General features: G+C 33.2%; 2 protein-coding genes across 2 annotated transcripts; one reads left to right on the top strand and one right to left on the bottom strand.

Moving 5' to 3' along the window:
- Positions 1-1601: 1601 nt before the first annotated feature.
- LOC149943451 (GPI-anchor transamidase-like) lies at positions 1602-12655 on the top strand. Its single transcript, XM_090174450.1, has 8 exons — positions 1602-1725; positions 3301-3461; positions 4090-4225; positions 8847-8958; positions 9376-9472; positions 11638-11755; positions 11821-11931; positions 12400-12655. The coding sequence occupies exons 1-8, from the start codon at positions 1648-1650 to the stop codon at positions 12646-12648; spliced, it is 1062 nt and encodes a 353-aa protein (XP_090030576.1). The 5' UTR covers positions 1602-1647; the 3' UTR covers positions 12649-12655.
- A 306-nt stretch (positions 12656-12961) lies between these two features.
- On the bottom strand, positions 12962-17922 carry LOC149943452 (eukaryotic translation initiation factor 3 subunit G-like). The gene is made up of 8 exons (XM_090174389.1): positions 17764-17922; positions 16465-16505; positions 14125-14213; positions 13985-14044; positions 13821-13925; positions 13344-13757; positions 13163-13269; positions 12962-13090 (listed from the first exon to the last, which is right to left on the bottom strand). Exons 1-8 carry the CDS (start codon positions 17775-17777, stop codon positions 13072-13074), a joined length of 849 nt encoding a protein of 282 aa, XP_090030515.1. The 5' UTR covers positions 17778-17922; the 3' UTR covers positions 12962-13071.
- Positions 17923-19446: the final 1524 nt, after the last annotated feature.

A 19446-nucleotide genomic window follows, 5' to 3' on the forward strand; every position in this document is an offset into this window, starting at 1 on the left:
CTAAAATATATTATCGAAAATGAACATTAGTATGTTCCTTATACACGTGAGCCGACTCGTTTCTTATCTGACGCAAAATTCTCATGAGGGAAAAAACGCGTCTCCAATTGGCTTAAATGTGACTTTTGGCTAGCCATCCTAACCATTTAACCGACCGACCGGAAATAGTTCCTTCCCAGATGAATTTGGAGAGGGGTGTGAAAAAATAGGTCGTTTCATCCAAATTAAAATAAATAATTATACTTAAAACCAAAATAAAAACTAAACTAAGAATTAAATGTATGTAGAACCATAAACTAAAGTAGTTTTAAACCTCCAAAAAATGTAGGTGTAAATATATATAAAAGGTATTCATTTGTATATGTAATATATTTTAGCGCATTTAACTTTAAAATTAAGAACGCGCGAAAAAGGCAGGAGAGTTGTGTTTTGAATTCTACCACGAGTGGTCGTGTGAAATTTGTCTTGAATAAAAGCTTATATATTTGAAAGTTATTCTTAACGTTTTTTTGGATTTAATTACGACGGTTAAGCCTAGCGAACAATTTATATATGATCCTAGTTTTTCAGTCGATTAGGATTAGCTTAGAGAATAGTTAAACGCTCTCCCACAAGTACGCGACGGGCTATTCCGTTTCTAAAATAGTCGCTACAAGGGGAGTAAAAACCGAGTTTCTTTTATTGAAGCGTCCATTGACACAAGGCCAAGCACACAGCATAGAGTGTTGTCATCTGATACGATTTTGAAAACTTGTAACGTCACAGCTGTAGTGTTAATAGTGGCCGCCATGACAGTTACCGTTTTTTATCAATAGGCAAATTACAATGGTGACGTCGCAGGATTTCAGACGATAACACTCTATAGAAGCAAAGACCAAACAATTTTAGGGATTAATATAGAATTTTTTTAATGAACTAAAATCTTGAAGGGAAAAAAAATTGTATTAATTAAGTGGTCACAAGGGCCACTAACACCCCAAACATTTAATATTTAAACTGGTCCAGCTAATTTTTAAACTGGTGATTGGCCAGTGATAGTAGGCCAAAACTATTCGCTCGCTTTGGGACGCAAAGAGTACACCTTTTACCCCAAACTACCAACTTCTTCCATACTATAACCATAGATATAGGAAACGTATATAAAGGTCTAGATAAAATATTTCAAAGGGAGTGAATACGGAGGTGACAGCTAGCAGAAACGCGTAATTTCTGCAGGCTATCCTTATAAGGCGCTATCTATCGGTAAGAAAGCTCGTGCTTTCGTCGCGAGAGCCATTGTCTCATATTTAAAAATTATACTAAAAGTCACCAACAGATGGTATCTAAAGACTACAGCCTGCGGAAAGGTCAAGCACTTAGTACTAAAATGCTAAGAGAGCTCGCGCTCTTGGTCACGTGCCTTCCTCGGTGTCTGCTAGGTGTCAATTCCGTATTTTATTTTAGGCTTAGACACCCCGAAATTTATATACATTGCTTATATCTATGACTATAATAGCCAAACTGTATTTTGAAGCTGCTCGCTATTTCCTTAAAAATTACTCCAAAACTAGCGAATAGTTTTCGATTAGTGCCTTATTTCTCACACTGTTCCAAAGAATATTAACAAAGTACGTCTGCACATCGGTCTGCTACTTCAAATTTTTTTCCATGAAGACGTCTACGGGATTTTGTTTGTTTTCCTTTTTGTTCCTTCAATTTATTTCGTATTATCATTACGTTTCGTGTGTAAGTATCAGAATTTATGAGTTAGAGTAATGTTCAAATATAAATCTGACAATGACCATTAGTTAACTTTTTGGGCTGCATCACGGTGTCCTCCTGCATCAGATTTAGCCCACTGCTTATTTCCAATTTTCCATTATTAGATAACTCTTGTTGTTTAAATAGTGGTTTCCTTGTTACTATTCTATTATAACTTTCTTTGGGAACCGTGTCTCTGTAACCCCAAAGCATATCATTAGAAGGCAACGAAGTTCAAAGTATGACTGTTAGGTATAAATGATACATGCAATATATAATATTCATCATGAAATCGAATTTAATAATAGGCCAAAACTATTCGGTCGCTTTGGACACTTTTTACCCCAAACTACCAACTTCCATACAATAACAGCCAAACTATATTTTGAAGTTGCTCTCTATTTCCTAAAAATAACTCCAAAACTAACGAATAGTTTTCGCCTAGTGTCTTATACATCCTCACAAACAGTCAAGTTTTGTACACAGTGGAAGTATAACTTATATAAAACTATTATTAGTGTCTTTAGTTTCATATTATTCAAACACATTAATACTATCCTCTTTTTACCTTTTATTTTATTATTTCATTACAAAAATGCATGTATTAAAAATTTTCTGGAGAGGACAATAAATGCAAAAACATAAAGGGTGCATTCAACAACTAAAATATACTTTATCAAAAAAGTTATTCCAATTTCAGCAATGTTTCAGAGCTGAGCAGCATGACGTTGTTGTTTTACGGTTTTATTTCCCTGATTGTGATAAGATGGCGGAAGCTGAAAATCAAAATAGAAAAATTGCTATTTTGCTTATAAATGAACTATGTAATGATGACGAGATTGAATAAGATTTAATTAGACCATCCTTCAATGTAACATTTACATATTCCATCTACAAAAATTTCACCATGTGCTTTACGCACGTACTCGAAAAAGAATGTATTTTCTTTGATGGGCAATCCAATTGGAAGAGTGACGTCAAAACCGGAAAACCCTGTACAACAAATTTTTTTTCATCCGATGCTCAGCGCTGAGCCTTATTTTGAGTTGCTGAATGCACTCGGAAATTGTGAGATTGTTAAATATAATAATAAAACCACTAGGTGCTATTGGAACAAATTCTTTTTTCATTATAAATTTGGATTTTAAGCAGATAATCCAAGTGTCTCTCAAAATCTTTCCAAAAATAGTTTTTGCTGTAAATATTTGAATTAGTCCAAGTTGTTATTCACCAATACACATTGCATACCTAATAAAATTATCATTATCTGCTACTAATCATTTACTGTCATTATAATAATATAAACAATGGTAACTAAATGATGTTCCATTTCACCATACTCTTGATACAAAATGCACCACAGATTGTAAAGGGACAATTTTTAATTTCTTGTTAGAGAGATTTCCATTGGTTTAATTAGCACAACAATATTAAGTTCAAAACATTTCCTCTTATGTAAAAACACAGCTATAATTTAAAAACAAATAATAAACATTAGTAAATGAATGAATTTTTATTAGGTTGTAGCAGTCTTAATATTTTATGAAAATATATTTATAGGATACAAGCAAAGATGAAAAAATTGAGGGCTTCTTTAAGAGTAGCCACACCAACAACTGGGCTGTGTTGGTGTGCGCATCACGATATTGGTTTAACTATCGCCATGTTGCTAATGTTCTTTCAATTTATCGTAGTGTAAAAAGACTTGGAATTCCTGATAGGTAAAATAGTCACGTATTTTATGTTTTTAAGTTATATTTGTAAATGTGGTTTTATATAGTGATATTAAAAGTCAAAATTTATTTCTTAAAGGTGAAATGTTTTTTAGGTGTTTCCCAAAGCATCAATGTTTAATAAAATCAATATTAAAATATAGTGAACGTAATTCACGTGAGTCGGCAATCACCAGGTTGATGAATGGGTTTCTAATATAAGCATTTCAGGCTCTTAGCAAATAATGGCAATATTTTGACACCAAAACTTGTGTCAAAAAATCAAAAATGTTTATTGAAGCAATGATAATCTAAAATCTTGTTAATGTATCATTATTGTGAAGTGGCATAGAGAACTGTATTTTTAAATAGTAGGGGTCACAAGGTCAATCTTTGAACTTTGGGAATCATCAGTCAAAACTTATTATCGTTTAGAACTGAAAATGAACAATTAATAATAACACCTAAACTTATATAAAAGCTAATTATATAGAAATACCAATCGCTAGTATTACGTTGCCGAAACTAGTTGAGTCGTGTTTTTTATTTTTATAATTAAAAGAAAAATTTATAGTGCACTAAATTACGTAGTTTTTATTTATTTTAACTATATAAAAGCTATTTTTATTTTTTTTAGCCACATTATTCTCATGGTTGCGGATGATATGGCTTGCAATGCCAGAAATCCTCGCCCAGCAGCCATATTTAATAATGCTCACCATCATATCAATGTCTATGGAGATGACGTTGAAGTGGATTACAGAGGCTATGATGTAAGATTTATTAGTGTAATCTTGTATTAATATTTCTGTAATGAAAACTACTAAAATTATTTGCCTAGATGCTTACCCATTGTTCATATTGAAGGGCGTTCCAAAATTACTAGTACAGATCTGATTCTAATAGCGTTTTCCATTTGATTGCTCGAGATTCGCTCCTCATCTGTCTCTGACGTCACAGATCTCACCCTAATCGACTAGAGTAAAACCGCAAATGGAACATTCCATTAACATATTCCCGCGCTTTGTTGTTTTTTGTCTGCTAGTAATTTGAATTTTCGCTTCTTGGTCTGCCATTTTGCCAAAAAATCTAAAAGGAACAAAAAAATTTGCTCCGATCTTGATCCGTTGATCTGTCGAAATTGGCGGATCGATTTTGGGCGATCTTGGACCACCTGAGAGCGGGAAATAGAACACGTGAAACTTGACCGGAACAGATCTGAGCATGCTAATGGAACATAAAATGTTGATCAGATCGATCTAGAGTGCTCGAGAGCAGTCAAATGGAAAACACTACAAGTTTTAAGTTTATTCCTAAACTGTTTAAATAAAAACTCAATCTATTTTAACCAATTAAGTTATAAGTTTAACAAATAATAGAAATTATTTTAAACAATTAATAAAAAAATTTTGGTTTAAAGTTTACTAAAACATTTCAGGATTTTATTGAAACTATCAAAAGTAAATAGGGGGAGAAAGTCTATCACTACCTTCAGATTATACCTTCCACCATGCTTGACACCCTTTTTAAAGAGCTAGTGATCACGGGATATTTCTAACCAATAGGGATAGCACATTACGCGCGAAGTAGTGCATTTGTGGTATTCCGGTCTGCGCTCAAGATGGAAATTTTGACTTTTATTCCCGGGCAACCATGTCACCGCCTCGCGATTTCAAATAGTCTCTCTGTCAAATTCTGACCATTATTTCCTTCGATAACGGTTGATTTTAATTAATAATTACTATATCAATTGTAAAATAAACAAAAAAAGCTCGTAGCTATAGCTATTATTTCAGTTAAACTTGCAAATTGTTAGGCCTTAACATCGTAGATTTACCAATTAGTCCCGATCTCTGCTCTTAGATTGTAACCGATATGGATTCAGTAGACCTGGGATCGAGCTTAAATATTAACTACGTACTAAGTAATGACTAAAAGACAAAAAAAGACTAGAAAAAAAGGTGTTTACTGTTCATCGCTTAACATCGATACATTACAGCGTTCTAAGGCTTAAGCCTACTTAAATAATATAAGATTAAGAAATTAAGTACTAGTTTAAAGTAATATAAGTAGGAAATAGGATGTGGCAGGTTGTCAAGTGGGTAACGCTATTACCACACTTACCTTAGGCCTAATACTGTTGTAAACTAAGGAAGTGCAAAAATCCGTCTGTTACAAGATGGCGCCACGCTCTCCACGATTTAAGTGAGCGTTATTCTAGTTACGGTTTATTTCTTTTCAAAAGTCGTGTTATTATTTTTTAAATTTCGCGTTTTAGTTTCTATCATATATCTACTTTATTTAGGAACTAAATTAACCACATTATCGTAACCAAAAGTTTAATATTCACGTATTTTAAAGAGAACTATTTTTCATCGTGGCGGAGTTCAACCGATACCTTTGTGTCCCTGTAAAGAGGCGAGGGGGAAGTCATTTCTGAAGCCCAAAAATTTTATCCCTCAAATAAGACGTCGTATGGTTGGACCCAAGTGCCAAACTTTCTCCCCCTATTTACTTTTGGAACTATCTTAACAACTTTTTTAACTAACAAGCAGACATCCCGAAGTGTAACCCACCGATTTTGTTCAAACTCGGGGGATTGGTAGACCTTCAATGAACTTGAAAAATCCTAAAGGGAATTTATTCGATGGGCAACGAAAAATGTTTTTGACAACAAAAAATTGATATTTTCCCATTGAAAAAAACATGGGATTTTGACCGATTCCTAAAAAATTTGAATAAATTTCAAAATTTTTAAAATGCCAGAAATAGAAAAAAAAATTGATCAACTTTTATCAATTTGAGCAAATTAGGTGAAAATGAGCCAAAATGGCTAAAATTGGGAAAAAGCAAGAGAAAATTTTAAAAAGTACAATAAACTTTGAAAAAATATTTCGAAATTGTTTGAAATAAATTATTTTTTTCAAAATTGAACAAATTAATTTTAATTTTTTTTCAAAAACGGGATTATAGTTTATAGGAATTGATTGAAATAGATTATTTGTGAAATATCAGAATGATATATAGATAAATTGGTTTATTTGGTCAATGATCAAAATTCGAATTAATAGATCAAAATGGGCAAAATTTTAAACTTAAGGAATTAATTGAAATTTATTAGTTCTGTAAAATTGGATTAATATATAGATAAATTGTGTTTTTTGAAAAAATTGATTTATTTTGATCTATTTGGTCAAACTTGACGAAAATTGTTAAAAATAAATCAAATTTAGGAAAAGTTTGAAAAAAATAGTTTCAAACTAAATTTTTGGCATTTTCAAAATTTTGAAATTTGTTCATTTTTTTCACAGGGGGGCCATAGAAATCGGCCAAAATCCCATGCTATTTTCAATGCGAAAATTTATATTTTTTGTTTTCAGAAACATTTTTTGTTGCCATGGCAAAACGGTTGCCCATTGTATAAATTCCCTTTAGGATTTTTCATGATATATGAAGATCTACCAATCCCCCGAGTTTAAACAAAATCGGTGAGTTACACTTCGGGATGTCTCCTTGTAAGTGTGTTATTGTGATAAGGCAGATTGAAATATAGCCTTCAAGATTTGGCTTTTACTTCAAAATAATATCTCACTATTCATTAAAAGCCATGATTGGTAACTATGATCACGCTACATGCATGTTTAGTGTATCCAACATTTTTTTTGGAATGCAAAGAATAATCTAAAAAAAAGTAACCATCACCGTTAATTGTTCCTGTAATTACTACTCCTATTTGTACTACATTTCAAACTGGTAAATTCATCCACTTGTAAACCTCTTATAAACTTATTTTAGCTTAGTAAGCTCTTACTGTGCTTATAAATAAATAACTAAATGGACAGATGTCCACTAGTAAAATAGTAGCAACGAACTATTTAAATGAATAAATTAGCTACTATCAATGATCTTAAACATTTGCAGCTCTTTTTGCGTCTCATGGATTAATATTTTCTTACTTTTAAAATGTGGGTGTTATTATTTTTAACTTAACATAAAATGTTCATCAAGGCAATTGATGATTTACAGATCCTAATGAAATAAAAAAGAGACTTTAAAATGCATGATTCTATAACTAATTACGATTTAAATCGAACAGTGGTCCAATGATGACTTAGGCCTAAGGTGGTGCCTTGGGTATTAGCCTAGCTGATTATTATTATTATTATGTTAACTGTATGGCATTTAATCAGGACAAAACCTACCCTCTCAGTATTACAAATTAACCAAACACCTCAGTCACATTTTCACTGTACAATAAAACTGTTGTACAAAGTAGTGAGGCCCTTAATGGGTCAGGGTGTGCAATTACTGGTGGCTTTACCGGGGAGTCGGGGTCCGGCTCTTGTAACCCATACAGGCGGTGGCGCACTGGGAGATGTTAGCTCTGGTCAAATGGTCCTATCTCCACCTCCAACTTTGGTCAGGTAGGGGCTGGATACTGGGTTTCGGCCCAGGCTAACGGAGAGGGTCCATGCCAACTGGCCGCCTCGGCGGATTGGGTAGCCTGCTGACCTCCGTTTGAGGGCACGGCGGTCCTGTTTCCTGGCCTTTTGGACTCCCACCGGCATCTCCGGTGCCAGCTGTGCCGGGTTATGTGGACTGCTGTGTGCTCGCCATTCCCCTTTAGGAGCTCTTTCCCAAGGGTTTGACTCTCTGCCTCTGTAGGTGGGGTGCCGGCTGGAGTTGCTACAGCATCCACTCTTACTCCCACTGCTGTGAGCGAAGTGGGGATTGGTCCACCCGTTGCTGCTCCTTCTGCTGGGTTGAGTGGCTTGTTTCCAAGGTGCGACCATCAGTAGTGGGGTTCTGCTACCCATGCTGGTTTTGTCACCTGTCTGGGCTTGGGGACGCTGGCGTAGGGCACTATGATGATAGGCCTCCGGTGGTATGGTCTCTGTTACTAGGTACACCGGGCTATAAATTCTGACACTGTACAAAGTAGTGACAGTTGGTATGTCCAGACTGTCAAAGCTCTTCTGTATAATACCTAATTTAGTATGTGCAATAAAATCAATTTTGTAATTTGTCACTCTAATAAATGTGAACATTTAGACCCACCCATACCATCATATACTTCGTTCTAATTAAAGTTTCATGAATCAACACAATTTTTAACTAATTAGCAGCACATTTTCATGTTGAGGGAAAATAGCAGAAAATTATTTGCGCTGCCATGAAACTGCTAAGCAAAATTTTGTCTTTTCTGAATCAGCATAAAATAGGGAAATTATAGATAATCTCTTTCTATGATGTTCCATGATAATTAATTACAATTCATATTATATGCACATACTATTATTGTGACTTTTCCATTTTGTAACAAACTTTTGTTAGTATCTTGTAGTAAAAAGTTTAATCTATATATTAATCCAAAAATTGACGTATTTTTTTAAGGTTACTGTTGAAAATTTCATCCGTGTATTGACTGGTCGTCTTCCTCCGAGTACTCCTCATTCAAAACGTCTATTGTCGGATGAACATAGCAATATTTTAGTTTACATGACCGGTAAATTATCATTTCTGATAGTACTTAAAACAAACTAATATAAAATTTTTAGGACAAAAATTTTATGCAAAAAACGACTCTAGGTTGCGCCTATGCTCTAGCGTCTGCTACAGACAATTTAAAAAGTTATTAGAACTTTTATTAAATAATCTTATCAAACGATGCAAAAACTATATTGAAATGCAAGTATCATTATTTATAAAGTAAAATTTACGAATAATGATGAGGGAAAAAAAAATTTAACTCATCTAGCTTCAATGGCGAACCAAATCGGGCGTAGCAATATTTTTCGGTCGCAAATAGCATTAATATATTTAAGTTACAAAATCCATTTCTATGTAGCATATGATTGTCATAAATCAGTCTTTTTATGCGTTATGCTATATTAAACTATTTCTTACTCAATTTTCTTTGAAGGTCATGGAGGAACTGGGTTTTTAAAATTTCAAGATGCTGAAGAGATAAACAGTATTGAATTAGCTGATGCATTTGAACAAATGTGGCAAAAACGAAGGTATATTTATTATTTTTGCTATGGGCACTATAAACCTAAGATATTTTTAATTGTACAACATAATGACCACCATTAATTTTTTTTGGGGACCAAAACTTCTTTTAAAATATTCAAGATTAGGACACTGCCCTAACCCTACCTATAACTTGCTCGTAATACCCATCGTATCCTTAAAGGGAGTACAAACTTCCACATTTATGGTGGATCAATGAGCTTCACATTTCGGCAACCAGTGTTAACAGAGCCCAGTGGTGTTTGGCGCTAGTTACATTAATATAAAGCTATAGCGCATGAAATTAGTCCATGGGGCATGTTAGACAATTTTTTTGATATAGTTCATACTCCCTTAAAGAGGAAGATAGTTTTGGGAAGAGAAAACTGATGTCTGATAGAAGGGGAGGATCTAGCTGAAATTCAGTCCAAATTTTTAAAACCTATTCTATGAACCTTTAATCCCTAAAAAAGATGGTGATTGCTTTTTAATGGGAAGGAAATATTTTGACAGATTTTCTCATTTTAAACCAATCATGCTCTCTGAGTGTTCATAATTAAAAATAAAATAAAACATGTTCCAATACCCCAGTAAGGGTGAAGTGTAGTACAGCGGCCTCATCGAATTTGATATTAATTTTGGTTGCGCCTGATAGACCTTGTCACGTAGATGTCGAGGGTATTTTTTATTTTGGCCGCAAATGATTATTTAATTGTTTAACTTAATTTTTTTAATTTTAAAAATTTCTCATTTTCATTGAATTTAATATTAATTTTGGTTGCGTATGATAGACATTGTCACGTGGAGGTCGAGGGTAATTTTTATTTTGGCCGCAAATGATTATTTAATTGTTTAACTTAATTTTTTTAATTTTAAAAATTTCTCATTTTCATTGAATTTTATATTAATTTTGGTTGCGCCTGATAGACCTTGTCGATTTTGGCCGCAAATGATTATTTAATTTTTTAATGTAATTTTAAATTTCTAATTTTTTGGCATTTGCACGTGTTTCGTTGTACTTATTTCCGTCGTGTGTTCGCCGGCAACACAGTTTCGGTGTCCTAATGAATTCCACGTGATATTCCCTTTTTGTATAAAATCAGTTACAGTTTTTGTTCATTTTCTCGGTGTTTTGTATTTTTGGGCCACAAAGTGATATTCCCGTACTTTATCAAATCTTTTACAGTTTTTGTTAATTTTCTCGGTGTTTTCTATTATTGGGCCACTTTGTTAATGGTTGAGATTAAAAGTACATACTTGATGCGTAAGGCTTGGTACTGTCCTCTAGGTCGCGTTATAGATGGCCCATCGCTTTTTTTAGTATGGGGTTGGGGAGGCGCTGCGCGCCCCCAGCGCTTGAGCGAAGCGAGTGCGCGGCGCCGTCAGGCGCCAATACGGGGAGTTTAGTAACGCGTCAAGTGCTACATTCTCCGCCACCCAAAAATACAAAACCACGGTAATTCCCTAAATTAGTTCATTTTTAACTTAAAGTTAATTAATTTAATTATCATTTGCGGCCCAAAAAAATTAGTTTCGTAATCTACGCGTCAAGTGCTACATTCTCCACCACCCAAAAATACAAAAACACGGTAATTCCCTAACATTAGTACATTTTTAACATTAAGTTAATTAATTTAATTATCATTTGCGGCCCCAAAAAAATTAGTTTCGTAATCTACGCGTCAAGTGCTACATTCTCCGCCACCCAAAAATACAAAAACACGGTAATTCCCTAAAATTAGTACATTTTTAACATTAAGTTAATTAATTTAATTATCATTTGCGGCCCCAAAAAAATTAGTTTCGTAATCTACGCGTCAAGTGCTACATTCTCCGCCACCCAAAAATACAAAAACACGGTAATTCCCTAAAATTAGTACATTTTTAACATTAAGTTAATTAATTTAATTATCATTTGCGGCCCCAAAAAAAATTAGTTTCGTAATCTACGCGTCAAGTGCTACATTCTCCACCAAAAAAAAACACGAAATTACATGAGGCCGCTGTAGTGCAATTTTGCCAAAAGTAATATATTTTTCTAAGACAAATGAACTAAACGAAATAAAAGCCAGTGCTTGATCCAGAATTACTCTGTACAAAAGTTCCAGGGTACCTCCTTAAACCCAATACTGCTGACTGCCCTATTTTGGGACTAAAAAGTTGCTGCTTTCAGATATCATGAGATATTTTTCATGATTGATACATGTCAAGCTGAATCGATGTTCCTTAAATTCTATTCACCAAACATTTTGTCTGTTGCCAGTAGTAAAGTTGGCGAAGACTCTTTATCTGTAAGTTTACCTTTTATATTTCTCAAACAGTTAAATGATTGTAATGCATCATCATTTTACTAAAGCATCATGGTGATCCAACTATTGGAGTGTACGTGATTGATCGTTATACGTATTATGCATTGGAGTTTTTGGAAAAGGTTAAGTCAGATAGTGAAGACACTATGAGGCAATTTGTGAGTACAAGAATAAGGTATATTTCCATAATTATGACACTTTCAGCACACACTAAATCCTACCGTGGCGGGCGCAATAAATATAAAGCAAGCAAAAACCTTTGTAGGTGAACTTATTCCTCAAAATCATACCGAAATTTATTACCAGGAGCATAGAAATTAAAATTTTAAGTGAATCAACATACATTGCTACCTTTAGGGGACCAAATTCCTTCTTAGCCCACTTAACCCTAAATTCTGTTACCACCCCTGGACAGTCATGTATATGTAAAATACTTACTGAGACAACAGTGCAACACCAAATCTAAAATCACTGTTTTGTGTCTGCTTACTCTTTTCTGATGTCACAATGTTAATTGCTATCAGTAAAATATTTGACAAAGATATATTTATGGAAGTATATTATACTTATGGTATTATTGATTTATTTTGCAATTACTAAGATTAAGAAATGTTTTAATTCTCAAGCTGGAAGTATGTCCTAAGCGAGTATGCATCAGCACAGTTGTTTATAGAACTGACCTCTTCAACCGAGATCCTGATAAAGTTTTGATAACAGACTTTTTTGGAAGTGTCAGAAATGTAGAAGCAACTCATCAAGTTGTTAATATAACTAATAACAGAGTAAACCACATTGAAAGGGAAGATGGTGTAAAATGTACTAGTGTAAGCTCTAGTAGTAAGAAATATTTCTATCCTAGTCTATTTTCTGAATAATTGTTTATTTATATTGTATTTTAATCAAGTTTCCTTACGAGTTGTTTGTGGAAACTTAATTAAATGGCACTTTTTTAGAAAAAGTCCGTGGCTAGTAAATAATTGCATAAAAATTGTGTAAATAAACCAAAACCATTAATTCCTACCTAACATTTTTTTTTGAAAATTTATCATATTTTAATATTAAAGTCAAAGTTGGTAGCACCGTAGTATGCCTAAAATTAATACGAATCATCTTTATCCTCACCTTGGCAAGGTCTGTAGATATAAACCTAGCTGATTATTAAACTAATTTTAAATATGAAATCGGACAGAATGTTCAAAGAAAAATTTTATTTTCTGTAACTTATAAACTTATATTTTAGTTTAGTTTACTTCCCAAGAGTTTTAAATTGAATCATTTTTTAGCTGTTTGCAATTAGCTTAAGAACTACCAGAGGGTCTGAAAGTAATAAAAATAACAACATTAGTAACAGCACCTTCCCAAACGTTAATATTAGTTAGGTAGACTTACTTGGCCCATTCAACGCTCAAAATGAGATTGTCATATCCATATCCATTTACAGCAGCGATAGCATGAGCCGCATCTTCTCGCTTTTGGAAACTGATGAACGCAAATCCCTGATAGAGAGAACATTTAAATTTCTGCACAACCTAGACCTTAGTAGCTCTTCTATTTTCACAAAGGAACTTACTTTTGACTGGCCAGTAACCTTGTCTTTCCCCAAGTAGACGCGGTTAATACTTCCAAATGGTCTAAACAGCTCTTGAAGGTCAGAATCCCTAACTTCTTCGGACAAATTGGTCACTCTGATAGTTGGTAGTTCTTCTCGGCTCTTCGAGTTAGGCATGGAATCTCCTCTACGATTGGCACCATCACGCATACTTGGTGGCACGTATTTTCCAAGTTTCTGCTTTTCATCGTTCTGAGCAGCATTGCCAGCTGGTGTTGCTGGTTTTGCCTCCTCTTTTACCAGATCAGGTAAGGCTCCCAACCTATCCTTATACGGACACTGAGTGGTCCAATGATCATCCTTGCAAATCCTACATTTCACAATTTTTTGACCTTTCAATTTCGCCAAGGGATCCTCTTCGGGTCGTGATTCCTCCTATATTACATTAATCATGGTATAGATACAACCATAAATATTTATTGAAAAACTTTCAATTACCTCTCTATTAGTGAAAAACTGCATAAATATTTCCTCAGAAACTATAGTGTTAGAAGGATTTGGCCCAGGGGGATCAGTGGAAGCCAATCCAAACTTTTTCCATGTCTAGAAAGAGATCAAAATTATTGCCATTTCTTCCAGAAGTTATGTATAAAATTAATAACCTTTCGCTGAGCGACGCTCTTAGAAACCTGACATTTTTCAATCTTGTAATTTAAAACGCACTGTAATGAATTAGTGTGCATTATAATTAATTGTTTGCACAATCTAGGTAATGTTTTTCGCAGTTAGGGTTAGAGCTTACTTTAATTTTCTTCCCATCCTCATTAACTTTGTACTCGGTAATGATTTTAACATTTCCATCTATTTGTTCTTTCAGGGGTGGAAGAGGGGCTGCATAAAATAAATTTATAAATGTATTTAAAAGAATATTTCCGCAAGGTGCAAAATTTCAAAGCCAAATAAGTTTCTCAAAACTAGGTTTGAAGTATGACAAAAATAGTAGAAGGGCAGTGACAAAACTCATAACGTATAAAGAAATAGTAAGCAGCAAGCAGTTTTTCAGGAGGCATTTTAACATTGGCAAATTTTGTGTATGGAATTTTGAATGTCAATGATTTTCGCGTTAATTTCTGGTTATTTAGGCAGATTTTGAGATTTTTGAACTGATTACCATGCAGATTTTGAGATTTTCAAGTTGATCTCAAGATCTAATTTTATTTTTCTTTAAAGTAAATGTCGGACCCATCAATCACAAGCCAGCTACCCACATGCTTTTTAATATTTCTTAATAGTTTAGGTTTTACAGGAATTTTTAATTATTTATTATAAAAAAAGGAGGTTGGTTTTTATTACCGCATCTACATTAATCCAATTTTAAGGCAAAAGTACCCCAATTGTTACTAAATGTAACAGGGAAGGGTCAGGTATCAAAATTTAATATTGGAACTTTAAAATGTTGATGTTTTTCTTATTTATAATAGTATGCTTGATTTTGAATGTAATTTAACGATTTTTTTCGGATGCCTGGAGAGTATTTGTTACTTAGTTTAAGGGATGGGGTCTTTCCAATTGTTGGTATTCTTTTTTTCTAGGGAGAGTCAGGCGTGGGAAAAATAACTTATGCATTACGTAATTTTGGGAAGCTTCCCCATTTGGACATTTTAGCTATAGCCACAAGAATATTCAAAACATTATCATTAATATTTTCCCAAATAAGAGCTATTTTGTCAACCCTTCTGTATTTAAACTATGTCCCAAAAAAATCAATTGTGGGTGACTTTGAGACCAGAACATTTGTCATAATTGAGGAGGTTTCCATATCCAATATTGATCTATATGCAGAACATTTCTCAGTTGACGAGTTCTTTATAATATATATATTGAAGCAATATTAAATGTGATAGAAAGTATTTGACTTTTGTTATAAGGGTTTTTATGGGGAAGATGTTCCTATATAATCCTAGTTTTTCAAGAGATTTTTTAACTATAAATTCCTATAATTTAAAAAAAATTACAGCTGGTAGCCTGGGAGCCCTGTAGGTTTCCAAAAAAACTTGAAATTCATAAAAGCCGAGCGGGAACTGTTCCTTATAAGTTTTTCTACAGATCTTCCAAAAAGCTGCAGTGAAAAGCTAAAGTAGGTGTGCATGATGTTAAACATACATACATATATATATATATATATATGTTTAACATCATGCACTCCTAGGCCGAAAAAAAAAACGTTTATTTTAATGAAACCATTTTTTATACATAGAAATAGCTATACCCACAATTCCCAAGTGCAATTTATCACATTCTTAGACAGGGATTTTATTTGACTATATTTTCTCATCATTTTCATAACTTCGGTTCATTTACTTCTGCTAAAAGTTAAGGTGTTTAGTACATTTACCATAAGCGTTTCAGCAGCTATTTAATGACAATTTTAAAAATTATAGGGATTTATAGGTACAATTTTTAAAAGTAGAAAAATATAGTCCTGAACAATTTAAAAATTCCTATTTTTTCCTATTTAAAAAATTTACCTATAAATCCCAATAATTTTAAAATTCCTATATTATAGGAATTTATAGCAATTATAGGTACTTTGGGAGTCCTGAATCTAGCTTTTGGATACATGTTTTATAGGGGGCCAGTTCTACTTTGCAGGACTGTAAAAACGTCTATACTGCCTAAGCAATAATTTATATCTGTCTTTAACTCTGGGAAAAATTTAATTAGTTCAAACATTTTAGTAGCTAATAGTGGAAATTTTGTTACAATAAATTTTATCAGCTTCAAGACTAGGTCAAAGTTGGTAATACTAGATTTCCAAGATTACTAGTATGACCAGGAAATACTTAAATTCAGTGATATTTAAAAAAAAGTATTAATTTAATTTTAGTTAAATTTTTACTCTTAAAAGATAAATCAAAAAAAATCTTATTGGAAAATTTTATTAATAATATCCAAATTTAAGGATTTTAGTCAGTGAAATGATTTTCTTAGTGAAATTCAGATTGATAGTGGTTTTTGGAGGCCTGACAACGAATAAGGAATAAAATTATCAACTCTTTTCATTGACCTCTAGTCCCACTACCAAAAAAATCTTATCACATTTTTGTACTAATTTAGCAGGTATTAAAAATAATATACAAACCTTCCCCCTCTTCCATCTGGTCAGCCCAGCTTGGTTTTGAGCTGCAAGATATAATTGGGACACATTAATAAATCTTATTCAACTTAAACTAAATTTCTAGAATAATTCCATAAGTTTATAACTGTTTCACATAAGTGTGTTTGTTCCTTCTCTTCTGTATGTTAAATTCTTAGATGTTATAAGGCCTAATATGAGAGCTATGCTTTATTGAGTAGAATCACACCAGGCGTCGTGCTAGCCACGTTATAACATAATTTATTTTTAGTTGGGTGTCTATTTCACTAGAGGAGCTTATCACTTTGGTTATGAACTCAATTCAATTTCACTCCACACACAGTTATCAATAATTATTTCAGCTAACTAATCATACTTATGGTTCATAATTATAAACTTATGATAATCGGAAATGCAATTGCATTTTTAACAATATAAAAAGATGTCTCAATATTTAGGACACCAAGTGGCTAGTTACATTTTTAAACATGACAGCTCTAGGCAAAAATTAAATTAGTGAGTAATTTTCAAAAAAGTAGTAGGGCTGGCAAGCGCAACAAAAATGAGATAACTACATAGTAGAATCAACACTGACTCATACCTTTGGTATAGCTCATTGGCTATTCCTGGTCGATAATATCGGACAATATATCTGCCGATATTAACAAAGTCATCTATCATAACAGTAGTGCATATGATAAAATCCTTGTAAAAGAAGGCTCAGTACACTGTCATATCATCCTATTCTTATTTTTCATGAAAAAAGGTTTGCAAGAGCATATCTAAATATGTTTCTTTTCCTTTAATGTGATACAAATTTTCTATCACAAATCCAATATCCGTGTTTTTTATTTGTTTACACTCGTAATCCCCTGTCTAAAAAAGGTAAGATCAAGCTTCTGAAGTCTGGTGTACGTGGTGCACCCAGTCAAATAAAATATTATCATTAGTTAGTTAATCGCTAAATTTCTTATTATTTAATGTTTTTCTGAAAATATTTTTCTAATATTGGTATCGGCCAATATCGGCTTTGCTTAAGCCAATATTGTCCGATACCGATATTAGAAAAATAGGCCTATATATCAGTGCATCCCTAATACAATGATTGATGTTGGTTCCAACTTTCCCAAGTATATCTTGTAATTTTTTATTTTAAAACTATTCTACACACCATTACACGTTGTTTTTGTGTTAGTCATTTCTATTTTTTGCATAAATTAATAGTTAAAAAATTTAATAGATTTTGTAAGTCTTAAAAACTATTTTTTCATTTATAAAGGTATAATAAAGGGTTAGTATACATACTCTGGTTCCGGCATAATTACTCTTATTAGTTAAAACTTTTATTATTTTATAAAACAATTGAAATTCAGAAGAACTTGAATCAGAAAAAGCATACGGCAAGGAGCGCTGACGTTTTCCGCAATAATTTTACCATAGACTAAATAAAGTTGTAACTGTAACTAGTAACGGACATATTTGATGACGTTTTATTTCAGCCCTAGTAATAGTATAAGATTATGATATGGTTGTCTTGTCTATCAATTGGTAATTTAGCTAGCAGAATCCGGCAACGCTGCTATGAATATTTTCTATTTTGGTCTTTGCAGAGCGCTCGTAGGATGATTTGTATAGAGGGAAGCCCACTGATTAGAAGCTGTTCCTTTGCCCATGCATTTTGTTAGGTGGCTTACGACAGTAACGACATCTCAATCGAGTTTTCATTGTAGTTTTTTCCATTTCTCGTAACGCTCGACCTCGTACATTAGATTCGAAAACCGAGGGCTTTTCGATTAACAGTTTTGTAACTATGCGTGCCCACATTCGGCACGAGAATCCCGAAAAATCAGAGCTCCGTATGTTGTTGTAGTGCGCAATCTAGTTTATTACCATGGTAACTATGGCACTAATTTTTTCTGAGTTCCGGCAAGAAGTAGGTAAAAGCTTCAGTAAAAGCTGCCAATTTATTATTGATATTGCTCTTATTACTTTTAGGGCTTTTCTCATTCATCAAAAAATGGTGTAGACCTTTGTGCATGAAATAAACCAGCTAGCCAAAAAGTCGATTTTATTTTTTCGTGGCCCGTGTACCAGGGCCTGCCTAAAAAGAATGAATAGAATAAATAGAATAAATAGAATAAAACCGATATGCTGGAGATGCTGAGTGTGCCCGGTAGGATGATACTTATTCTATTTATTCTAAATGCGAAAATGCTCATTCTTTTGGGCCTGCCTAAAAAGAATGAATAGAATAAATAGAATAAAACCGATATGCTGGAGATGCTGAGTGTGCCCGGTAGGATGATACTTATTCTATTTATTCTAAATGCGATAATGCCTGCTAGCTACGAAATTAATAATTTAACCATGGTTATGATTTTATGATTAAACTAATACCAACTTTCAAAATGATTAAATACGTGTAATTCAAATAAAGCATCTCCAGCATATCGGTTTTATTCTATTTATTCTATTCATTCTTTTTAGGCAGGCCCCGTGTACCATTTTAAACTGCAATATAACTATAATCCTTAAATTTACACGATATTTCCCATTGAAGAGCGACCCTTAAAGGGATAGTAGAGTTTTAGGTCCTCAGTCACATAAATACTTTACTAAAATGATATTAGAAATCTGAAAATCAAATTGAAAATCCCGAAATCTGAGTGAAAATCAATTCCAAAATCTCGAAATCTATCGCTACGCCTAGATAGGTATAACGGTTGGCAAAATTGCACTACAGCGGCCTCATGTAATTTCGTGTTTTTTTTTGGTGGAGAATGTAGCACTTGACGCGTAGATTACGAAACTAATTTTTTTTGGGGCCGCAAATGATAATTAAATTAATTAACTTAATGTTAAAAATGTACTAATTTTAGGGAATTACCGTGTTTTTGTATTTGTGGGTGGCGGAGAATGTAGCACTTGACGCGTAGATTACGAAACTAATTTTTTTTTGGGCCGCAAATGATAATTAAATTAATTAAC

The sequence above is a fragment of the Leiobunum rupestre genome, chromosome 5 (assembly GCF_980474605.1).
Source record: "Leiobunum rupestre chromosome 5, qqLeiRupe1.1.hap1, whole genome shotgun sequence".
Classification (NCBI taxonomy): domain Eukaryota; kingdom Metazoa; phylum Arthropoda; class Arachnida; order Opiliones; family Sclerosomatidae; genus Leiobunum; species Leiobunum rupestre.

Coding starts and splice junctions, on each gene's coding strand:
- LOC149943451 (XM_090174450.1), top strand. CDS start 1,648: ATGAAGACGTCTACGGGATTTTGTTTGTTTTCCTTTTTGTTCCTTCAA. Junction 4,226..8,846: donor TGGATTACAGAGGCTATGAT/GTAAGATTTATT, acceptor TATTTTTTTAAG/GTTACTGTTGAAAATTTCAT. Junction 8,959..9,375: donor TATTTTAGTTTACATGACCG/GTAAATTATCAT, acceptor TTTTCTTTGAAG/GTCATGGAGGAACTGGGTTT.
- LOC149943452 (XM_090174389.1), bottom strand. Junction 13,926..13,984: donor AGAGCGTCGCTCAGCGAAAG/GTTATTAATTTT, acceptor ATCTCTTTCTAG/ACATGGAAAAAGTTTGGATT. Junction 13,758..13,820: donor AGTTTTTCACTAATAGAGAG/GTAATTGAAAGT, acceptor AATGTAATATAG/GAGGAATCACGACCCGAAGA.